This window comes from Hakea prostrata, chromosome 3 (assembly GCF_041222555.1).
Source record: "Hakea prostrata isolate BN-2017 chromosome 3, UWA_Hpros_2, whole genome shotgun sequence".
Lineage (NCBI taxonomy): Eukaryota > Viridiplantae > Streptophyta > Magnoliopsida > Proteales > Proteaceae > Hakea > Hakea prostrata.
The window spans coordinates 71745245-71766624 of record NC_142602.1 but is presented as its reverse complement, the minus strand read 5'-3'; the positions used below and the strand labels follow the sequence as shown (position 1 = coordinate 71766624).

General features: G+C 38.1%; 1 protein-coding gene and 1 pseudogene across 1 annotated transcript; one reads left to right on the top strand and one right to left on the bottom strand.

Annotated features, from left to right (window-relative positions):
• LOC149022966 (disease resistance protein RPS6-like) overlaps positions 1–15897 on the bottom strand; it is a 63187-nt pseudogene extending 47290 nt beyond the window's left edge.
• A 2002-nt stretch (positions 15898–17899) lies between these two features.
• LOC149022965 (TMV resistance protein N-like) lies at positions 17900–20963 on the top strand. The gene is made up of 2 exons (XM_089147739.1): positions 17900–18081; positions 20084–20963. Exons 1-2 carry the CDS (start codon positions 17900–17902, stop codon positions 20961–20963), a joined length of 1062 nt encoding a protein of 353 aa, XP_089003865.1.
• Positions 20964–21380: the final 417 nt, after the last annotated feature.

The following is a 21380-nucleotide window of genomic DNA, read 5'->3' as shown; positions in this document are numbered from 1 at the left end:
TAAACTCTTTCATTTTCGATCCGAAGTGAAGAACAAAGGAACTAAATGAAAATAAAAAATAATAAGTAATCTATAATAAGTAATATATCTAACTATTTGTACAATTTTTTGAATCCCATCACATATTTGAATATATTGCTTGTATGACTTGCTTGTATGATTTAGTTTTGTTATCCTACACCCACATTTTTCTTTGCATTCCCCCTCTATCAAGTCTAGACCCAAGTTTTGGTGAGGTTGGATGCTTTTTCTTCTTCTTTCTCTTTCCTCCTTTAACCCCAAAACTCGAAAAATTAAAAAGAGGGAGATGACTAAATATTTTACAAGAAATGCTTACTTATAAATCTGATCATATTAGAGCCCGTTAGGAAGTATTTGGGACTACAATCATTGGAGGAGCAATACCTAACCCTGAGGATGCTCCAGAGTCTTTTCGATTTCTCATTTGAGAACTAAGATCTTTGGCTCTAGAACTGAATCATTTCCTTTTATCTAAAAAGAACTTCCGGATTAATAGGAAGGAAGCCTGATCGGAATGAATCAGAAATTTTCTTCTATAATAGACCAGTATTGTCATATCCACCTAGCCGATACCCTAACTGGCATACCTGAGTGTGTGATCCACAGCCCCAAAGATCAAGTATCGAGGAAATCATCCTCCCACATAAGTAATAACATAATCATGAACGGTTATAATCAAAGTATAATATTATAAATAAGAGATCCAAATAAGGAAAAGAATGATAGTATAATTAGAGTGCGGAAAAATGATACCAGATGTAAACAATGGAGTAGAGTGAGGTGGAATCTCACTCCACAGTTACAACGGAAATGTAGCACGTAAGACTAAAAGAAATACAGTTGTCCTCAAAGGAAAATAAAGGAATGAAAATCAAAAGAACTAAGAGTCTTCTACTCTATAGATAATGTCTTCATAATAATGGACTTCATCAATCCAACTCAGACGTTCCCACTCCACATTAGGTCTAATCGTAGTACGCAACGTGATCAATCGTGGGATCATCAATATGATCTTCATTGTAGCCAGCACTTTGCGTGTAGTACACTTCTTCAACTGGTGCTTCTTCATATTGCCCTTCATAGTAATCTGTACCTGTAGAGTAATCAAACAAAAGAGGTTGCACAAAAAGGAGTGAGTTCGAATGAACTCAGTAAGGCAAGTTAGTTCACAACAACATAAATAACATGATTTTAGAACATAACATGATGCAATGCGATATGAAATAGACAATGAATGTATGAATCTAACTCTGTGTATGCTGGTCTCTATAGGCAGACATGCTTTAAGTCATAGCACTGAACTTCTTTAGGAGGGTCTCATCACACAATGCCGGTTGGTAGTGGGTCCTTCATCCCTTGGGACAATCCATGGCTGGGGGTATAGGTCACCGCTCTCTTACATCCCCATTGGTCTAAGTACTGATGCATGTCAAGGTTAAGCCTAGCCCAATGCATGTCATCCACTTAGCCATATCAACTCAGTTTTAGATATGTCCATTCCTCGCCCCTGGTGATCCTTTCCGATATCCTTCACACTAGAGTCAGCATAGTCCTTGACTACGGACTCATCAACCCTACTGGTCATCCACAAATAATAGACGGGAAGCTCTCATATCCCCTCACGGGTTGGTTACCAGTCTTGAGCGCCCATGAACCCAAGTCTACTATTTGCTACCCTACCAACAAATGGCCCCCACAATGTGATTCATGTTCTCTCACAGGTTGGTTACCGGTCTTGAGCGCCCATGATCCCCATTGTTGCCACGGGTCGTTCGGTCTCAATACCCTTCCGAATTGGGTGTTATATAACGGGGACATCCTAGCCAAACACTGCTAGAGAGCCCTAGGTATGACAACCAATAATCAGGAAAAGTGTCAAGGGGCACCATTGGAAATATCTCATACTATTCCCACTGATGTCCAAGGACAGAAGTGTCAAAAAGACACTTCCCAATCCCAAATCATACCTAATCAATCACATTCTCAAATCAGTCACATCCTACATACCCGACATATCATCACATAAATAGCGTTGATGATTTTCCAAAGATGAAAGAGAGAGGTTCCCAACCTAGCAAATAAGCCCCTAACAATCATAGATACAACATTAGGAAAGAAGCTTAAAAGATTGGAGAGCAAACGAATCAAATCGAGCGAAAAGCAGAGCTACTGACTTGCTTGGTCGATTGGTTGGTCTACTGACCCAATCGACCAACCAGTCGACCAACTGAGTCAGTACAAAGCAAAAACATGGATTTTGATCCGAAACTCAATCTACGAGATTCCAAACTCTATGAAACTTGGAGGAAACCTTTAGAACAGTTTTCTAATACTAAAGGAGTATAGATTAGGCTTTAACAATGATTTAAAGCACTACCTTCCAATTTGAAATCATGGTTTCCCCAATTTGGTGAAAACCCTAGAATTCGATGAAAAATATACTATGAATCCATGGGAAAGATTAAAGGAGGTTATATCTAATTCTAGAAGATAATCAGAAGTCATTCACAATTCCATCATGAAAATTATATTCAATCATGTTAAGAAAGTGAATCAAAAAGGGAGAATTAGGGTTTCAAGAAGAGTTTATCAAGGTTAGGGTTAAGGTCACTTTGATGATCATAAACCCTTAAGAATAGAAGGAGATCATGGAAGAGATGGTTGCAAGGATGCAGCATATTCTTCCCAATCTCAATCAAGAATAAGATCATAGAAGAATAATTCAATACACAAAAGAGATTACTAACCTTAGATTGATAGATCGGAGATGAGAAGCTTCAGATCTAGCAAAGATCCTTCAAAATCACCAAAGAGAGCTTTGAAAGAGTCTTCCCACATTCTCAGAGAGTTTTGGAGGCAGTGGATACTAAGAAACACGAAGTTTACTTAAATAGAAAGTGAAAAACCCTAAATAGAGGATTTTCTCGGATTATTGGACCTGTTGGTCGATTGGCCCAATCGACCAACCAGTTGACCAAGCTGGTTAGCAAGGCCCAAGTAGGGAATTGGAGGCCCAACTCAAGTCCAAACCTCATGGGCTACTCCCAACACAACATATGACTTACCTAGTATAAATAAATGCTTTCGAATCATGTCCAACTATACTTTAAGTCCATCAACTTGACTCACCTTCATCAAACTGCAACTTCCTTTCTAGATCAGCACACTTCCAAGTATGGAACTCCATCATCAACTTCCATGGGTGTTGGGTCAAACACCATGTCTTCCACTGAGATGGCCCATAGTTGGCTTCTTCCTTTACACTGGGTCTTTGGACCTACAAACAACCGGGTTTCCGGGTCAAGGTTAGGGTTTGGATAGGGCTGGATTTCACATTATAATCATCAACAACTTCGAATTGGATCGATTTCTCCTCAACAAATAAGTGCGTGGGGGAATAAAATCCTACCTAATGGAGAAATAGTTGGAAAGGTGACAAAAACCTATACTTTTCATCACAAAACCAATAAACCAGAAAAGGATGGATTATTTTGTGAAAGAATCTTTGGGCCTATCAAAAGTGGAATTTGTGCTTGTGGAAATTATCAAGTAATCGGAGATGAAAATGAAGACCCGACCTTTTGTGAACAATGTAGAGTTGAGTTTGCTGATTCGCAACTATGAAGATATCAAATGGGATACATCAAACTAGCTCGTGCACTTCCACTTTACACTTATCTTAATGATAAACGGCTCGTCTCCTCGTGACCTTTTCTTGGATTCTCAAGACTTATGTCACTTCATCCCCATAGGGGTAGAGAACTCATCACCATCTTCGGTTGTGCTACCAAGGGCTCTAGGGAAGTTGGAATAGGAGAGCACTCAACTTAGGGTGGGCTTACTACTTAGAGCTTTCATCAGTTATCCGCTCCGCACTTGGTTACCTAGCATTTACCATGGCACGATAACTAGTACACTAGAGGTGCGTCCTTCCCAGTCCTCTTGTACTAGGGAAATGTCCTCTCAAAGCTCTAGCACCCACACCGGATATAGATCGAACTGTCCCACGACATTCTGAACACAGCTCATGTATCGCTTTAATGGGCGAACAACCCAACACTTGGAACATGCTACAGCCCCTGGTGGCAAAGAGCCGATATTGAGGTGCCAAACCATCCTGTCAATGTGAACTCTTGAGGAAGATCATCCTGTTATCCCTAGAGTAACTTTTATCCTTTGAGCAACGACCCTTCCACTCAGCACTGTCGGATCTTTATGGCCGACTTTCGTCCCTGCTCGATGGGTGGGTCTTGCAGTCAAGCTCCCTTCTACCTTTGCACTCGAGGACCAATCTCCGTCCAGCTCAAGGAAACCTCTGCATGCTTCCATTACCTTTTGGGAGGTGTACGCCCTATAGAAACTATTTACCTGAGACTGTCCCTTGGCTCGTAGGTCCTGACACAAGGTTAGAATTCTAGCTCTTCCACAGTGGTATCTCACTGATGGTCAAGCCCCCCCCCCCCAGAAGGAGGCCTTCTTCGCCCTCCATATGACCCAATATATCTAACAAGTCGCACTATATGTCAACCCAAATTGCATCTTCCTCTCTGGGACTACGAAAATAGACTTTTGGAACACCAATAGACATTAAATGAAAGAAAAGGGGGTTAAGTGTTATACTTCACTTTGATGTGGAAATATAAGAATGTGTTGTCTTCATAATATTGTCGTTTAGCAGAATTTATCCATGATTGCAACGATCATAGAGGAAGACAAAATGAAGGAAATTCTTATAAATAGGCTATTTGAATGATGAGCAAGTATCTACCGTTTGCTCATAGAAAAGGGGCCAACCAACCCCATTGCGTATTGGTACTTATCGGATATAGAATAGATCTGCTTCTCTTTATTCCTACATGTTCCATTATAACCAACGTTAAAAGGGACATTCAGGGATGTGCCACATCCTCAACTATCAATTTTTGTGCTTCAAGGTAATAAATAAACCCACATCCCATCTAACTTTTATAGTTTTACCTATTTACTCCCCTTGTTTATCATTTTGCCTTCTTCTCCAAGTCTTATGCTCTGCAACTCTTTATGCAATAGCTTGCAACCTTCAATCATAAGCGATGGTTGAGATTCAGAGCTCTCCTGGTTTAAAAGAGTGCTCGTCTTCAACAAGGGAAAGTTGCACGCATCATTTGTTACTTCTGAGGTACTTACCTCAACTACTCCTTCCATTTATTTAGCTCCCTTTGTCAACAGCCCATTCCAATGGAAAATTTCCCTCTTGTCAAAGGAAAAAACTTCGAGCATCTTCGAACCACCCAAAACACTGCAAGGTCCTACATTTTTTCAACCACTTTTGTAACAACCCGCATATTTCTTACCTGGAATTCGTATTGCAGGTCCGAGATCCTGAAGGTCTAGTCGGATTAATTTGTGGAGTGTTCAGATAGAAGTCCATGATCCATATCCAGAACCCATGGATCTGGATTCTCTTGTTGATGAACCTGCCTTGCTGGGAATTTGGATCTCTAGATTAAGGCATGAGATGTCTGGAGATGTTCGGAATGAAGGTAAGACCTCCCCATGTGTTGATTAGGGTTAGGTTGTGCTTGGACTTCAACCCCCTGAGCAAAGCACCCTTGTATAGCAATATACTAGGGGGCGGTTGCTAGTGGTAGTTGATTGGACCAAGCAACCGCCCCAAGCAACTGCCTGGTTCTGGGTGCGGGGTTTTGCCCTATTTTCCCCTCAGACTTCTATAAATAGCAACCCTCACCTCTTTTACAAATATTATATTCGGGATTGCGGTTTTTGGTGGTTATGCGGCAATAGAGACGTGCTGGAAGGTGAGCGAAGTGCTGTTGGTGATCTAGAAGCTTTTCCCTCCTATTCTTGCTGATCAGGTTGAGGTAAGTGACTCCCTATTCACTCAGTCTCCTCGTTCAGTTATTGAATAGTGTAGTAGTGACCTCTCTTTAATTGGTTGTTCATGATCCTCCTATTACGGTACCTACCTTTTTAATGCTCTTGATGAGATCAGGTCCGAAAATGAAACCCTGCTTTCGTGAAAAGGATTGATCTAATCAAGAGGAGGATTTTGGGTAACCAAATTGTGTTAATTGTTAGGTTTCGTGTTACCTCTTGGTTACGGGTGTGTTAAGTTCAAAATTTGGATTGAAATCATCCCAAAATTTGATTTAAAACGGATGATCAAAAGCCTGAGTTTTGGATTTGCAACACACTGTTTTTGGGGTGGTTGCTCAAGGCGGTTGCTTGAGCCAAGCGACTGGCCCAAGAGACCGGTTGGTTTTCAGAGAGCATGTGGCTTTTGGCTTTGATCCATTTTGATTCATTTGACTTATATATTATTGTAACTCTGTTTATAGGTGTCCTCTGTTTCTACTTAAAGTTTTATAATTGTGTTTGGATTGCAATTTAAAGGACTTCTATTAAATTACAAGGTAAGAACATGCATTCTTATTTATATGCAATTACATATGCATGATGATTCAGCTGTTCTATTTATTATTCTTTGATCATGTAACTTGCTGTAATTGTATAAAGCTTGTGAATCTTATTGTATACTTGCTGTTTGTGGTGTTCCTTGATGTACGTCATCTTTTATGATATTGCACAATTGTTTTGGTATGATGATGAGTGATGTAGTGTAGTTGTGATGGAAGGGGTATTCCATTGGGATATCTTGGCTGGAGATATCAGAGGGTTGTGGTATGGGACCCATGCTTATTGATGCATCTAGCACTATCATGATTACTAGATGACATACCTAGGAGAGTCTAGAATTGCATGGCTAGGTACCCCACATGCTATTACCCTTTCGGCATGGGAATTGAAGCAGGCTGACCCGTGACAATGGTGGCCTTACTCTGTTTCATCCTACAACAGTAACCAGTCCTGTGCAGAGACTCAGTGATTCACTGTTGGTCATGCAATGGTAGGGTTGCATATTTAGGGCTGGGCTCATGGACGTCTAAGGAGTAGGCCGGGTGTTGTTAGGAGTCATGAGAGCATTCCGCCCCAACAATATGTGGATGACCATAGGGTTAAGGAGTGGAGTCCAACAATGGTAGCCAGTCTGTGAGGGTTCTCACTCCTAGGTTGCAAAGGATATTGAACCGAGTTGGTTGGTGCCATAGGGGAAGTATCTGGACTCCATATAGTATGTTACCAGTATGACTTGCATTTGATTAGAAATCCTGACATGCGCTAGTACTCATGACAAATGGTCGTGGTGAGAGAGTGTTGACTTAACGCCAGCCATGGTTTGAGAGCCAGATGTGGACTTACCCTTTTACTCAGGATCCCTACAGAGGTAGCCAGTCCTTGCCGGATTAGAATGACTAGACCTACCCAGAGGAGGGCTGGTGTTATATCTTAAAGCATGTCAACTCTTAGAGACTTACATAGTTAGATCTTAGTAGCATTCATAATTCTGCATACCATCTATATCATTTCATATGTATATTCGTGGATCGTATTGACATATATATGAGAATTGTCTGTTCCTTATTGAGTTCGTTAGAACTCATTCTTTTCATTGTATATATGTAATACCCCTAGATTTTACTAAGGGTATTTTGGTCAATTTTTATAAAATAATCATTTATTATATCTTTTAGTTATATATATTATTTTGTTTTATAGTAATTACCATTTGTTTAGAAAGTAATAATAATTTTTATAAATTAATTATTTAATGAAAATAAGGAAACCAAATCACAATTGAATTAATCGTTTTTTTTTATTATTCAATTTGTAATACTTAAATAAACTCAAATATTAAGTTAATAATTATAATATCAGTTAAGTATTTATTATTATTATTAGTTTAATAAATCTTAACTCTTTCAATACTCTATAATCAAGTAAAGAAATCAAAATACGTTAAGAGTTAAAATATAATGTAATAAATCTCTTAAGAATTTATCATACATTAAGTTTTATTAATTTACTTAATTGTTATATTATATTTCTTGCATATAAATAGGGGGAGGGATTTCACCTTACGGGGGAGATTTCTTTATAAAAATTGGAAGAGAGAGAGAGAGAGAGAGAGAGAGAGAGAGAGAGAGAGAGAGAGAGAGAGAGAGAGAGAGAGAGAGAGAGAGAGAGAGAGAATTAGTTATTGCTTTTTGGCTGACAAAGTGTCGGCTGATTTCTATATTTTGAAATCTATTAGAAAGGCAAGTGATAATCTCGCACTATATATACAATGTTTGATATATTGTCTTTTATTTGATCCAAATTGCAAGTGATAATCTCGCACTATATCCACCTATTTGAATAATTGTGTATTTGATATGTATTGCAAATGAGAATCCTTTATGTATATTTACACATTTGAACATTTTGTTATTTGATTTTTATATCGCAAGTGAAGATCATATATGTTATCTACAGTTTGAAACATTGGATTTATCTTAATCTTGATTGCTAGTGATAATCATTATTATCTATGAAATTTGAATCATTATGTTCTATCTTTTCTTGTACATTATGATTTGCCATGACTATTTAATATTTCTAAATTTCTATAAATATCAAGATTTAGCATTGCATTGCATATTGCATTATAAGAAGAAGACATTAACTTTTCCATTTATCATGGTCCGATAGAGAATTAGATGGGTTGATAGGGCTGTGTAATGCGCGTAGGCCACGTAACGGCGTGGATCAATCTTCGTCATTTCCTATTGGAAAAACCCATGATAACACTAGAGGGATCAACACACATATCAGGGCTGTATGACGCGTGCATGCCATGTAACGGCATGGGGTATGATGTGTTGAATCCCAAATGGAGCAATTCACATGTCAAGGCTGTATAACACGTACATGCCATGTAATGGCATGGGGCATCATATTTTTTCCAAATAAGATAAATAATAATTTTGTGCATTAGCATTATTACATTATTTATTTCATTTCATTGTATTTCTTGTATTATTTCGATACGTTATTTCAAACATGTCGATATCTTGCTGGATTTGATGTTGCTAAGTTTTTCGAAACTTACCCAATATTTTTCTTTAGATGGTGAATGTGTATGACATGACTTTGAAGAATTGGGTCGTGATACAGAAGAATTCCATATTGCTGATGAACCTCATTCATATATTATTTGTTAAGGACATAAAATATGCTTTTTATCTATATTTAAATAATTATGTAATTGGTGATGAAATATTTTATTTGATAAATGTAATAGTCGAACCCTTTTATTTTGAATATTTTAGAATAATGGAAATGTTCAGTTTATTACAATTTAAAATAGACTTCTGCTACTTAAATATTATAAATTCTTTGAGTTTGATGTTATAAAATTTCTGGTCTATTCTATCACAATTGGTTTACTACCTAAGGAAAACCGATTATTGGGATAAGTATCGACCTAATAATGGCGAAATCAAGAGAAAAAGGCGTTGCTTCGTGACTTCAAACCAAATTGACTAGTAGATGAGAATCGACAAACGAAAGAAGAGCAATCATCTAGGTGCGGATTTTTTTATTCTTATAATTTAAATTTTGTTGATTTCTTCTCGCAATCTCCCTTCTCTTCTATCACTCTTTCCTTCTTTCTTCTTTTCCTATTTCCCCTTGATGCCTAGTGGACATTGGAGGGAAAGGGAGGATAGTGGGGATGGAACTGAGTATCGCTGGAGTTACTTTAATTTTGTTGAGAAAGGCAAGAAGTAGATGTTGATGACTTCATGGTACGGGAGTCTTTGGTCTGATCAAACAGAAGGAAACAATTCAGAATTCCCTCGATCCCCAGTCATAATTTCCAGTAATTTAGGGTTAGATCATCTTGGTTGGTATTTCATATCCTTTCTGAGAATTGTATATTTTGGAATTCGGTACTAGTTAAACCTCAGAATTTGGTCAATACTTGCAAATAGTCATTAGATACACGGAATTAAAGATGAGTGCTAAATTTGTTTCTTAGATCATTAGCAGTAAATTAAGATAATTCATCTGTTGTCAACCTAAAATTTGATTTATGTCTTTCCCTACATAGTTAAAAGTTGGTTCCCAAGCTAGAAGACCCATAATTCAACAGTGTTTTTTTTTTTTTTTTGGTATGAAAAGGTATTTATTTATAATTAAAACCACGAGGGAAATTACAGCCAGTAGTATCATAATACAAATTGAGTGGGGGGAGAAGGGAGATGGGAGAATGGGGGATTGTGTAGTAGCAGCATAAGTAGCAAGTGTGTCAGCAACAAAATTTCCTTCTCTAAGAGTGTGAGTAAAATAGACAGAGTCAAAGTCTTCTTTTAAAAGCAAGATATCATCCAATATGTGCTTGATTTTCCAAGGAACAAACGATTGTTGTTGATTAATGAGGTGGATAATGGCTTCATTGTCACCTTCAAAGATAACTTTCCAGTACTTGTTGGAAATTGCTAATTGAATAGCCCTTTTTAAGGCCTCAGCTTCAGCTTGTATTGCTGGTATGTCCCGAAAAGGATAGGCGAAGCTAAGAAGATGCTGTCTATGGTGATCACGAGCTACGCCTCCAATGCCAACCTTAGTTCTGTTGTTTGCAGCAAGCATAGATGATCCATCAATGTTGAATTTGATGTAGTCACTTAGAGGAGTTGTCCATTGAATGTTGTTTCTTCTTTTTCTGTCTCCAATTCTATGAGCGAAAGATTGCAGATATTCTTTGTTCAGAGTTTGTGCTAGCCACCAAATGTTTTTTTGTTGTTTTGCTTGGCTCACCGATAGCAACTTTATTGAAATTGGACCAAATGACCCAAAGTGTGGTGAGATGGAGGGAAAGTACTTGTTCTTCAAGCAACTGATGTTTGGATTTAGAGATCCAAGTAGCTGCTTGCTCACTAATATTTGAATACTGATTCCACCAACAGATCTTGAACCTGTTCCATATCTGTTTAACAAAATCACATTCCAAGAAGATATGGTTAAGATCAATATTCTCTGTTGGGCACAGTGAACATTTATCAATGATATTACAACCTCTGTTGGCTAACAGAGGAGTAGGAAGTTTCTTATGAAGCAACTTCCAAGTGAAGTGAGAGACTCTAGGATTGAGAGGGAGGTTCCATAGTCTCCTCCAGTGTAGTTGGGACATCTGAACCGAATGGCTTGTAAGAATATTGTAAGCTGAAGACACAGTAAGTTCTCCCGAATGTGTTTGATCCCAAATGACTCGATCCTTGTTTCTTGATAAAGGAAGAGGGATATTCAAGATGTATTGAGCTAGATCTGGACTCCACCATTTGTGAATGGTTTCAGTATCCCAAGTAAATGTTATTTGATTGATAAAGTCAGGAGACCTTTCGGGGGCATCCATAGGTATGGGATGCAAAGACAGCTGTTTGATAGATGGATCAATCCATCTATGTGACCAAGGGTCAGTGCTTTAACCATCACCGATCTAATAGAAGATGTTATTCTTGATAGCATCACGAACCTTAATCAAAGACTTCCAGCCCCAAGATGCATTCTTCTTCACTTGGGCTTGAAGAAAGCTGCAGTTCTTGAAATATTTGTTTTTCATAGTTCTAAACCATAGTGAATCTTTTTTAGTAATCAGTTCCCATACCTTCTTTGCAATGAGGGCAAAATTGAAGGCTTCAAGATCTTTGATATTCAACCCTCCATTGCATTTGGGTTGACAGATTGTTTTCCAATCAATAGTATGAATGTGGCTTTTCTCTCCATTAGACCAAAAGAACTTCTTGTTGGCAGCTTCTAATGTCGCAATTGTTTTTTTGGGGAGGATAAAACATGACATGAAGTGGCTTGGCATGGCTTGAGTAACAGATTGGATCAAAATTGTTTTTCCAGTGTAACTCAATAGTTTAGCCTTCAAACCTTGTAGTCTACTGTTGACTCTTTGAATAAGACTATCACAATGAGCCTGCTTGATTTTTCCACTAAACAGGGGAATGCTCAGATAAAGATCCAGCTCAGAAGTGGGGGTCAAGTTGAACTTTTCTTTGAGCTGTTTTCCAATATGATTAGGGGTACTTTGTAGTGGGCTCTAGTCTTTTGAGTATTCAATGCTTGACCAGATGCTAGACAATACTTGCTAATGATCTTGTAGAAGTTAGCAACTTCCTTATGGTTTGCTTGAGCAAAAAGTATGAGATCATCTGCAAATGCGAGGTGGGATAAACTCTCACCCCCATTGTTGAGTTTGATACCTCTAATTTTATTTTTCCATCTAGCTTCCTCGATGTGAGAGGAAAGGACTTCAGCACATAAAGCAAAGATATAAGAGGATAGGGGGTCTCCTTGTCTTAGACCTCTCTCGGGTTTGAAAAAGTTGGATGGGTTTCCATTGATGAGAATGGACATTTGAGGGGTTGTGATACAAAACATAATCCAACTTACCCAATTAGATGGAAAACCATAGGCATTAAGTACCTTCTCTATGAAATTCCACTCAAGTCTGTCGTATGCCTTGCTCATGTCAAGTTTGACAGCCATGATGCCTCTTTTCCCTATTTTCCTTTGGTTATCTTGTGCATCATCTCATGTCCAATCAAAATGTTGTCTTGAATGTGTCTTCCTTTGATGAATCCATTTTGGTTGAAAGAAATGATATTGGGAAGGATTTGCTTGATCCTATTGACCATGATTTTTGTGATAATTTTATAGGTGACATTACACAAACTGATTGGTCTGTAGTCATTAACGGAAGATGGAATGTCAACTTTAGGGATGAGTGAGATAAATGTGTGGTTGATGGAAGTAGAGAAGGATGAAGTTCTGAAAAAATTGTGGACATGATCAATAATGTCTTTCTTGCAAATTTCCCAAGATGAGTGATAGAAGCCACTAGAGAAGCCATCGGGACCAGGAGCTTTTTGATCAGGAATACTAATCAAAGTTTTGTGTATCTCTTGTTCAGTAACAAGAGAATTCAAGATGCTGATGTGAGCTGTTGTGAGTCTGTTTCTGATGGGATCAAGATAAGATTCTTCAAAGCAAGGTTTGGAGGAAGAGTATACAGCTTTAAAGTGAGAGGTGAAGGCAGCTTCAATTTGTTTATGATCATCACAGCTGATACCATTATAGCTGATGTATCTGATTCTGTTCCTGACCCTTCTTTTCATGGTAGTGGTGTGGAAGAATTTAGTATTTCTATCTCCCTGCTGTACCCACTGTGTTCTAGATTTCTGGAACCATTTGAGATCAATTTGGTTGAGGGTCAACCTAAGTAAAGCATGAAGTTTGCTTTCCTTAATTTCCCAATTTAAATCTCTTAAGTTCAGTGGACATTTCATGAGATTTTCAATGTCCGATCTGATCTGAGATTCCTTTTTATGTAGGTCTCCAATGTGAGACCAATTCCACTTTTTTAATTGTTGTTGGAGCACTTGAAGTTTGGATGTGAGTATGTGGGAAGGAGATCCATGGAAATGTGTCAGCCAGGCATTGTTTACAATATTCAAGTAAGAAGGTTCAAGTATCCAAAATTTCTCAAACCTGAAGGGTTTTCTATTGTTAGGGGGCGAAGGGTCAAGGTGAAGGATTATGGCACAGTGATCAGACTTTGTTACAATGAGGTGTTTGACAAAGGCTTCAGGGAATGAATTGATCCAAAGGGGATTAACTAAATACCTATCAAGGACAGCTTCCACTTTCTTTCTACCTTTTTGTTTGTTACACCATGTAAACTGATTTCCATGAGCTTGTAAGGAACAGAGGTTAGCATCGAAGGTGAAATTTTGAAATTCTTTTGTGCGATGCTGCTTAAGTAATAAGCCCCCAAGTTTATCATTACCCGAAAGATAAGAATTCCAATCTCCCCCTAAGAGCCAAGCATTATCAACAAATTGTGCTAAGTTATGAAGTGTTAACCATTGATATTTCCTAATATTTCCATAAGAGCTCAAGTAAAGAAAAGTAGTAGTCCATTAAAAAGAGTTGTAAGTTACAAGAGTATGAATGCACCAATCTGAGGACCACAATACATCAAGCTTAACATCAGTAGACCAACATAAGAAAAGGCCTCAACTTCCATGAAGTGGAGGGACAGCAAAATGAGAATCAAAACCTAATTCAACAGTGTCTTGTCATTGTGGTGAGTGTAAATGTCACGGTGTTATCGTAAATTTCTTTTTTCTTCTTTTTGAGGTAGGAAGCTCAATGAGTTTTCTGGCTAGACAATTTACAGCACAATGGTTGTTCTTGTGACATTCACAACTGTATATCATATTTTGCCCTCTACTCTTAACTGTTTCATTCATTTATGTGGCTTGTAGAAAAGCCAAAAGAGGCCACAAAGAAAAGCCAAAAGAGGCAGAGAAAGCCTGTAGAAAGGTTGTTTTGCTGTCTCTCTTTGGTCATTATAACTTATACCCAGTTCCATCAATTTGTTATAAAAATAGCAAATTCAAATGCTAATGATTAGAAAGGTTGCATTGGCTAGGGTCTTTTCAATCAAGAAGGGACAGTGAATGATGGATCAATATTCTAAATGTATAGGTATGGACATTATGTAGGTCACTTATGATGTGTAGAAATGCAGTTAGAGTGAGTATATTGTGTGTTTCCAGCCATTGTACCTCCCGTCTCATTGCAAATCAAAGTAGAAACACTCATGAGCACCTCTCTTTCTCTATCTCTCTCCATTAGCAATTCTTTACCTTCATTAGCTTCCGAAAGCTACATGTCAGTATGTCACATTAGTAATGAAAATTTATATGCCACATTATTTCATCTAATCGTATCAAAAGTGAAAAGTCCACGTATAATTGCACGTGAGAGTGTAATTTTATTTAAAAACTCAAGTGGGTTATAAAAAATGCGAATAAGTTATTATTCACATTTTCTATAACCCACTGGATATATAAGTCTTATCCGGGTTTTGATCTCCTCATCCACCTTTTCTGTTAAGTAAAAGGGTTTCCCTTTTGGGTGTTTTTCCCCTTCTCGAGGGATTAGACAAGGCTACCCCTTGAGCCCCTATTTATTCCTTTGTGTTATGGAGATGCTATCTCATTTCTTTAATGCCTATCATGAATTGGCATCTTTTAAAGGGATTAAAGTGGCTCGTCGAAACTTTGGGCTAGGGTTTTGAAAGGGAAGTATTTTCCCCCTTTTCTGACCCCAAATAAGGTTCGAGGATCACGAATATAGAATAGTTTAATTTTTTACCAACTCACTTTGCTCAAAGACATTCTGGTGTACCTATTTTGCAAGGACAGGATACCTGGTGTTTTACCCCCCCAAAAAAAGAAAATCCCACAAAAAAAAAAATTTAAAAAACCTCTCCCCTCCCCCCCAAGTTCCCCCCCATCAAAAAATGTTGGGGCCCCCCTTTTCCTCCCCAAAAAAAAACCCACCAATAAAACATTTTTTTTTTAATATTTTTTTTTTTTTTCTTCTCCAAAAAAAAACCAAAAACCTATATTTTTTTTTTTTTTTTTTTTTTTTTTTTGGAAAAAGGTAGCCGTGTATTAGAAAGAAAAGAAAAAGTTACAATCTGAAATAAGTCTTCCCTTCAGCGTCATCTTTTATAATACAAGACAATGCTTCAGGTAAAGAATGAGGAGAGAAAGAAATTTCATGTACAGATGGGTAAAGCCCAGCCAAAAAATCTGCTCCAGCATTAAGCTCACGGACAACATGATGAAGCCCATATTGGCATAACCGTCTCAATGAGTCTTGGATGTCACAGACATCCTCTGTTGCATACCATGGTATGGTAAACCGACCTAAAATCATCGCAATAGCACTCGATGAATCAGAGCGAATCTGGACTCTCTGGATAGAATGTTCCAAAGCTAGTACTAGTCCTCGACGAATGGCCGTGAGCTCCATGCAAAGAACATTTGTTTCCAGACATCTACTAGCAGCAGCGAAGATAACTGCACCCATCTCATTTCTCGCAAGAATCCCATATCCTCCTTGATTCCCCATGACAGAGCCGTCACAATTGAGAGAAACCCATTCTGCAGGTGGTTTATTCCAAGTTAGAGCATGTGGTCTTGAAATCCTATATTGCACCTTGATCTTCCAACGATGAAACAAAGACCGATTGCGATCATTATTTATGACTGGAATTTCTGTCCCAAGGAATCTCAACCTCGTATCATAAATAATACGGTTTAAAACATCAGTGTGAGTCTCCGACTTCCCCTGAAAAATGCAATTATTCCTCTCTATCCAAAGACGATAGAGAAAGCAACAAAAACTGAACCGAAATAGTTTACCCATCAAATCCTGGTTGTTGAAATGAGAAGCTGCCAAGGTCAACTCTTCGCCCCAGCTAGATCTATCACTTGGCTTAAAACCATGTAATCAAAGAATCGAATTCCAGATCTGCTTGGAATATACGCAGCAAAAAAATAAATGGTCATGTGTCTCGTCTTCAGCAAGACAGAGAACACATGTTGGGTCAGGAGCAACACCCCAGTTAAACAGTCGACTTCTCACAGGGAGCCGATGATGAGCAGCCATCCAAGTAACAAACATGAACCTAGTTGGTGCTATGGACCGCCACACCAGAGACCACCAATTTACGGTTGGAGCATGAGGCCGGATAACTTCATGTGCACTTTGCATAGAAAAATGACCAGAGGAAGTATGTAACCATATGAGGGAATCCTGTTGAAGCCGCTGCCATTTTTTGGTTGTCTTGATCTCCTCCCATCTATCACATAATAAAGGATCATTGCAAGGGTTGAACCACTGATTGGCGGCAGAAATGATTTTAGATACTGCATCATGATGTCCACGACCAATGGCTTCCACAATAAGGTCATTTGGCTTGGCAATCGGACCATTTGGAAGCCATGGGTCATGCCATAACATAACTTGATTCCCATCTTTAATCAGAAAACGACTGCAAAGTGTAAGACTAGAACAAAGGTTCAGAATAACCTTGAGGGTATGTGAACAATCCCAGGGAATATGCATAGACCAAATAGAGTCGAAGCTAAACCACCTCTTGCAAACATACACACACCAATTTGTTGGAGCTTTTGAAGCCAGACACCAAGTATGGCGAAGAAGGGCAGTTTTGTTCCAAAGTTCAAGCCTACGTAATTCCAACCCGCCTTCTTTAATAGGTTTACATACCTCTTGCCAGGAAATTCTGTAGGATCCCACACCAGAAGTACCCTTCCATAAAAATCTACAGAATATGGACTCGAGGCGGTTTATAATGGCCTTGGGGAAGGCGAGGATGCCAATCCAATAACTCACAATACCACAAAGAACTGATCGAATGAGAGTTAAACGCCCGCCATATGAGAGAGTTTTGTGGTGCCATCCTTCCAATCGCCGCTCAATTTTCTCAATTAAAGGCATAAAATCTTCACCATGAAGTCTCTTAGATGAGAGGGGAATACCAAGCTATTTAACCGGGAAGGTGCCATGACTGAATCCAAGGATCTGATCTATGGTGGTCAAGAGCCCTGGAGAGATATTGCAATAATATAATTGAGATTTCTCCTTATTAATGGTGAGACCCGATTGAGAAGAGAATTCTGTAAAAAGCCTGTTGAAGATGTCCAATGTTTTCTCATTTGCTTTGCCAAAAATAAATAAGTCATCTGCAAAGCTGATAGATGTAATGAGAGGGTCTGCACAATGTAAGTGATAATCGAAATCCCCATCAACTGCAGCATCAGAGATGGAATCAAGGAAGACTTGAAGCACAATGTTGAATAACATAGGAGACAAAGGGCATCCTTGACGAAGGCCGCGATTAGCATAAAACCTAGATGACTGGGATCCATTAAAAAAAATTAACATAGCTAGGGTCTACCACGCACCTTGAAATCCAAGCAATAAAACCTAGAGGGAAATTGAGCTTGTGAAGAAGGGTAAACAAGAAGCTCCATTGAACCGAATCGAAGGCCTTGCGAAGGTCAATTTTTGCAGCAAACCTAGGAGGGCCCCTTTGCAGATGATAATCATGAACTACTTCTTTGCAAAGGAGAATGTTATCAGATATTTGGTGACCTTTCATGAAGGCAATCTGATTGAGGTCAACGACCTTGTGCAGCACAATCTTGATTCGATTAGCCAGAAGTTTGGCAATGAACCTGTAAACTTGACTGCTGATTGCAATGGGACGATAGTCACTGAAAGAATTCTGTTTTTTTACTTGTGAATGGATCTAAGGTTCATCAGGGCCAGCTTGAACGCACCTTGACTACATCTTTAGATGAGACTTTAATATAACTAATATGTCATCCGCTAGGGTCAAACTTATGACCTCTTCACTAAGAAATATAGATCTTATCACTCTATCAATCCTGAATTATCAAAAGAGTTAGGATTATACCTATAAAATTCCCATATTAGAAGATCTGATTTAACAAAACCTATTGGGCTCCGAAACGTATTATTGAACAAACTTTGGTTTTGACAGGAATCGATGGGGTAGAAGGACATCAAGGATGATGGATTTTTTGTCTGTACATAAAGACAACATTGATGGAGGAGTAGGTAGGATGGTTAGGAACCTGACTTCTCACTGGAGAGGTAATGGGTTCAACTCCTACTGATGGCATATGTAATATCCCTATCCCTATAATGGGTAGGAGGGGTTTGTTAATTTTTTCAATTTCATGTGAGAAGTACAAATACATGGCGGTGATCAATGATTTTAAAAATCAATTGGGCTATAGAAAATTCCTTTTGACGTGAGAAAGCATCATGGTTTATGGGGATGGGTTTTTATTGGCTTTTTCAATTCCACACACATATAAAGACAATCATGATTATTTATTTATTTATTTATTTTGGTTTGCCAACCCCGATTTTCAAGGCTTTGTCTTGACTAATCAGGTATTCGAGTCGGGTCGCACACTTGGCTGTGGTGGGTGAGTCTCTCAGCGAGCATTTTTTGCATCCATAAGGTTTCGATACCGAAACCTTACTTAAGCGGACCAAACTGCTTACCACTTGAACCAACCCTGTTGGTTAATGACAACCATGATTACACAATGACTAATTTAACTATATATGAGCTTTCGTGGAAACTCTAAATTTGCTAACATAAAAGGGAACAAGATTCTTAATAAAAAATAAATAAATATATAAATAAAAGGCAAACAAACAAGAACAGATGCCTAAATATTAACAAAAGGAAAAAGAAAAAGAAGGGGTCAGCACCATATTTGACTCCACAAGGCAAACACACAAGAACAGATGCTAGATATTCCAACTATAGCTTCGTTAAAATAAGTGGAGAGCTTGACATTATGTAAATAGATGGAATTAAAAATTGGTGTTTATAAAAACAACGATTTTTTTTTCTTTTCTTGTTGTATGTAGTTCGATCAGCGTCCAATAATACATCCTGATGAAAGACCTAATTGAACATATTATCTTCTCTGCTATTCTTCTGCAACTATAGTTCTTTTACATCCAACATCATGGCTGCACAAGATTTGGTTTCCTCCTCCTCTGCTGGATCCAATGCTATATCTTCTTCTAGTTACGATGTGTTTATCAGCTTTTGAGGCAAAGATACCCGCAAAAACTTCATTAGCTTCCTTTATAAAGCTTTGAAGGATGCAGGAATCAATGCTTTCCTTGATAGTGCAAAATTATGGACGGGAGAAGAAATTAGTGAAGCCCTTGAGAGAGCTATCAAGGGTTCCAAGATCTCGATCCCTGTCTTCTCTAAAGGTTATGCAAATAGCAAATGGTGCCTTCAAGAACTTGATCAGATAGTTCAATGCAACAAATTCAACAATCAACTAATCCTCCCCATATTCTTCTATGTTGATCCATCGGATGTTCGGAATCAAACTGGAAGCTTTGAGAATGAATTCCTAGAACACCAAAAGAAGTTTGAGCCCCAAAAAGTAAAAGGTTGGAGGGAAGCTTTGAGAATGGTAGGGAGCTTGAAAGGAGAAGTACTTTTTGATGACACTAAGTAAGTCTCCATCCCACAAACTTTTTCTTAAGTTAGTCTCATAACGTGGTGTCTTTTTTTTTTTTTTTTTTTTTTTTTTCATTCTGTAGCAGTTAGAGTTTTAGGATTTCTGATCAAGAAGTCTTTAAATTTGTTTATTCTTCGCTTTACTTGATATTTTCATCCCCATGATAATTCTTGTGATTTATTTTTTATATATGTTAACTATAGGGATCAAGCAGAGTTAGTTGAATTAGTTGTTGAAAGGGCTCGACAGAAATTGGTCGACAACACAGGCTTTGCTATGTGTAAGTACTCTATTGATATGGATTCCAGAGTAAATGATCTATTAGATATTAGCTCCAATGATGTTCGATTTGTGGGGATTTGTGGTTCTGGTGGCATCGGAAAGACGACTCTTGCCCAAGCTATCTATAATGACATCCTTTCAACCTTTCGAAAGCATTGTTTTATTTTAGATATTAGAGAAAAAGCAACACAAGGCAATGGTCTAGAGTCTTTGCAAAAGCAATTCCTAAAGGATATTTTCAAAAAGGACTTTGACATAGGAGATTCTCATAGTGGAAAAAAATTGATAGAAGAAAGAGTTTGCAAGGAAAAGGTTTTTCTTGTTCTTGACGACGTCGATAGTAAAGAACACATAGATGCTTTTGCTGGCTCACTCAATTGGTTTGGTTATGGAAGTAGGGTCCTAATTACAACTAGAGATGAGCATATTTTGAACTTGGCTAATGTTGATGAAGATAAAATATACAAGCCTCCATTGTTAGATCGTGCATACTCTCTTCAACTATTCAGTTGGCATGCCTTTCAAACTAGCCAACCTCCAGAAGATTATAAGCAACTCTCACATGACATGGTATACCATTCTAAAGGGTTACCTTTAATTCTAGAGGTATTTGGGTCTTCTCTATCATGTGTATACAACAAAGATGAGTGGGAAAGTACGTTAAAAATGTTGAGAGAAATTTCTCCAGAAAAAATTCAAAAAAGGTTGAGGATAAGTTACGACAATCTAGAAAATGATTATCAAAGAAAATATTTCTTGATGCTGCTTGCTTTTTCATTGGATGGGAAGAAAAAGATGTAATTTCCATATGGGAAGCTTGTGGCTTTCATCCAAAATCAGCAGTACCTAGATTAATGAAAAGATCTCTTCTAAAGTTTGATTGTAGACGTCTAAAGATGCATGATCACATTCGAGACATGGGAAGAGAAATTGTCTTGGAAGGGAACCGCATAGATCCAGGTGAGCGTAGTAGGCTATGGTCTTATGATGACATCGTTGAAGTATTCGAGGAACGTAGGGTAACATCTTTCTCTCTCTCTCTCTCTCTCTCTCTCTCTCTCTCTCTTGCGTGTGTGTGCAAAGTATGCTTACATGTGTGGAAACACTAACAAAAGTGCACAGTAACCAAGGACAATAAAAACACGATAGAATGTGTAATGCTTTCTATATATATATATATGTATAATATTGAGACATTTTTACATAAGATGCATCTAA

Bases quoted from the DNA above. Each gene is read 5' to 3' on its own strand.
- LOC149022965 (XM_089147739.1), top strand. From the start codon at position 17,900: ATGAACTACTTCTTTGCAAAGGAGAATGTTATCAGATATTTGGTGACC. The intron at 18,082-20,083 runs GTTTTTTTACTT...TGTTAACTATAG, and splicing joins ATAGTCACTGAAAGAATTCT to GGATCAAGCAGAGTTAGTTG.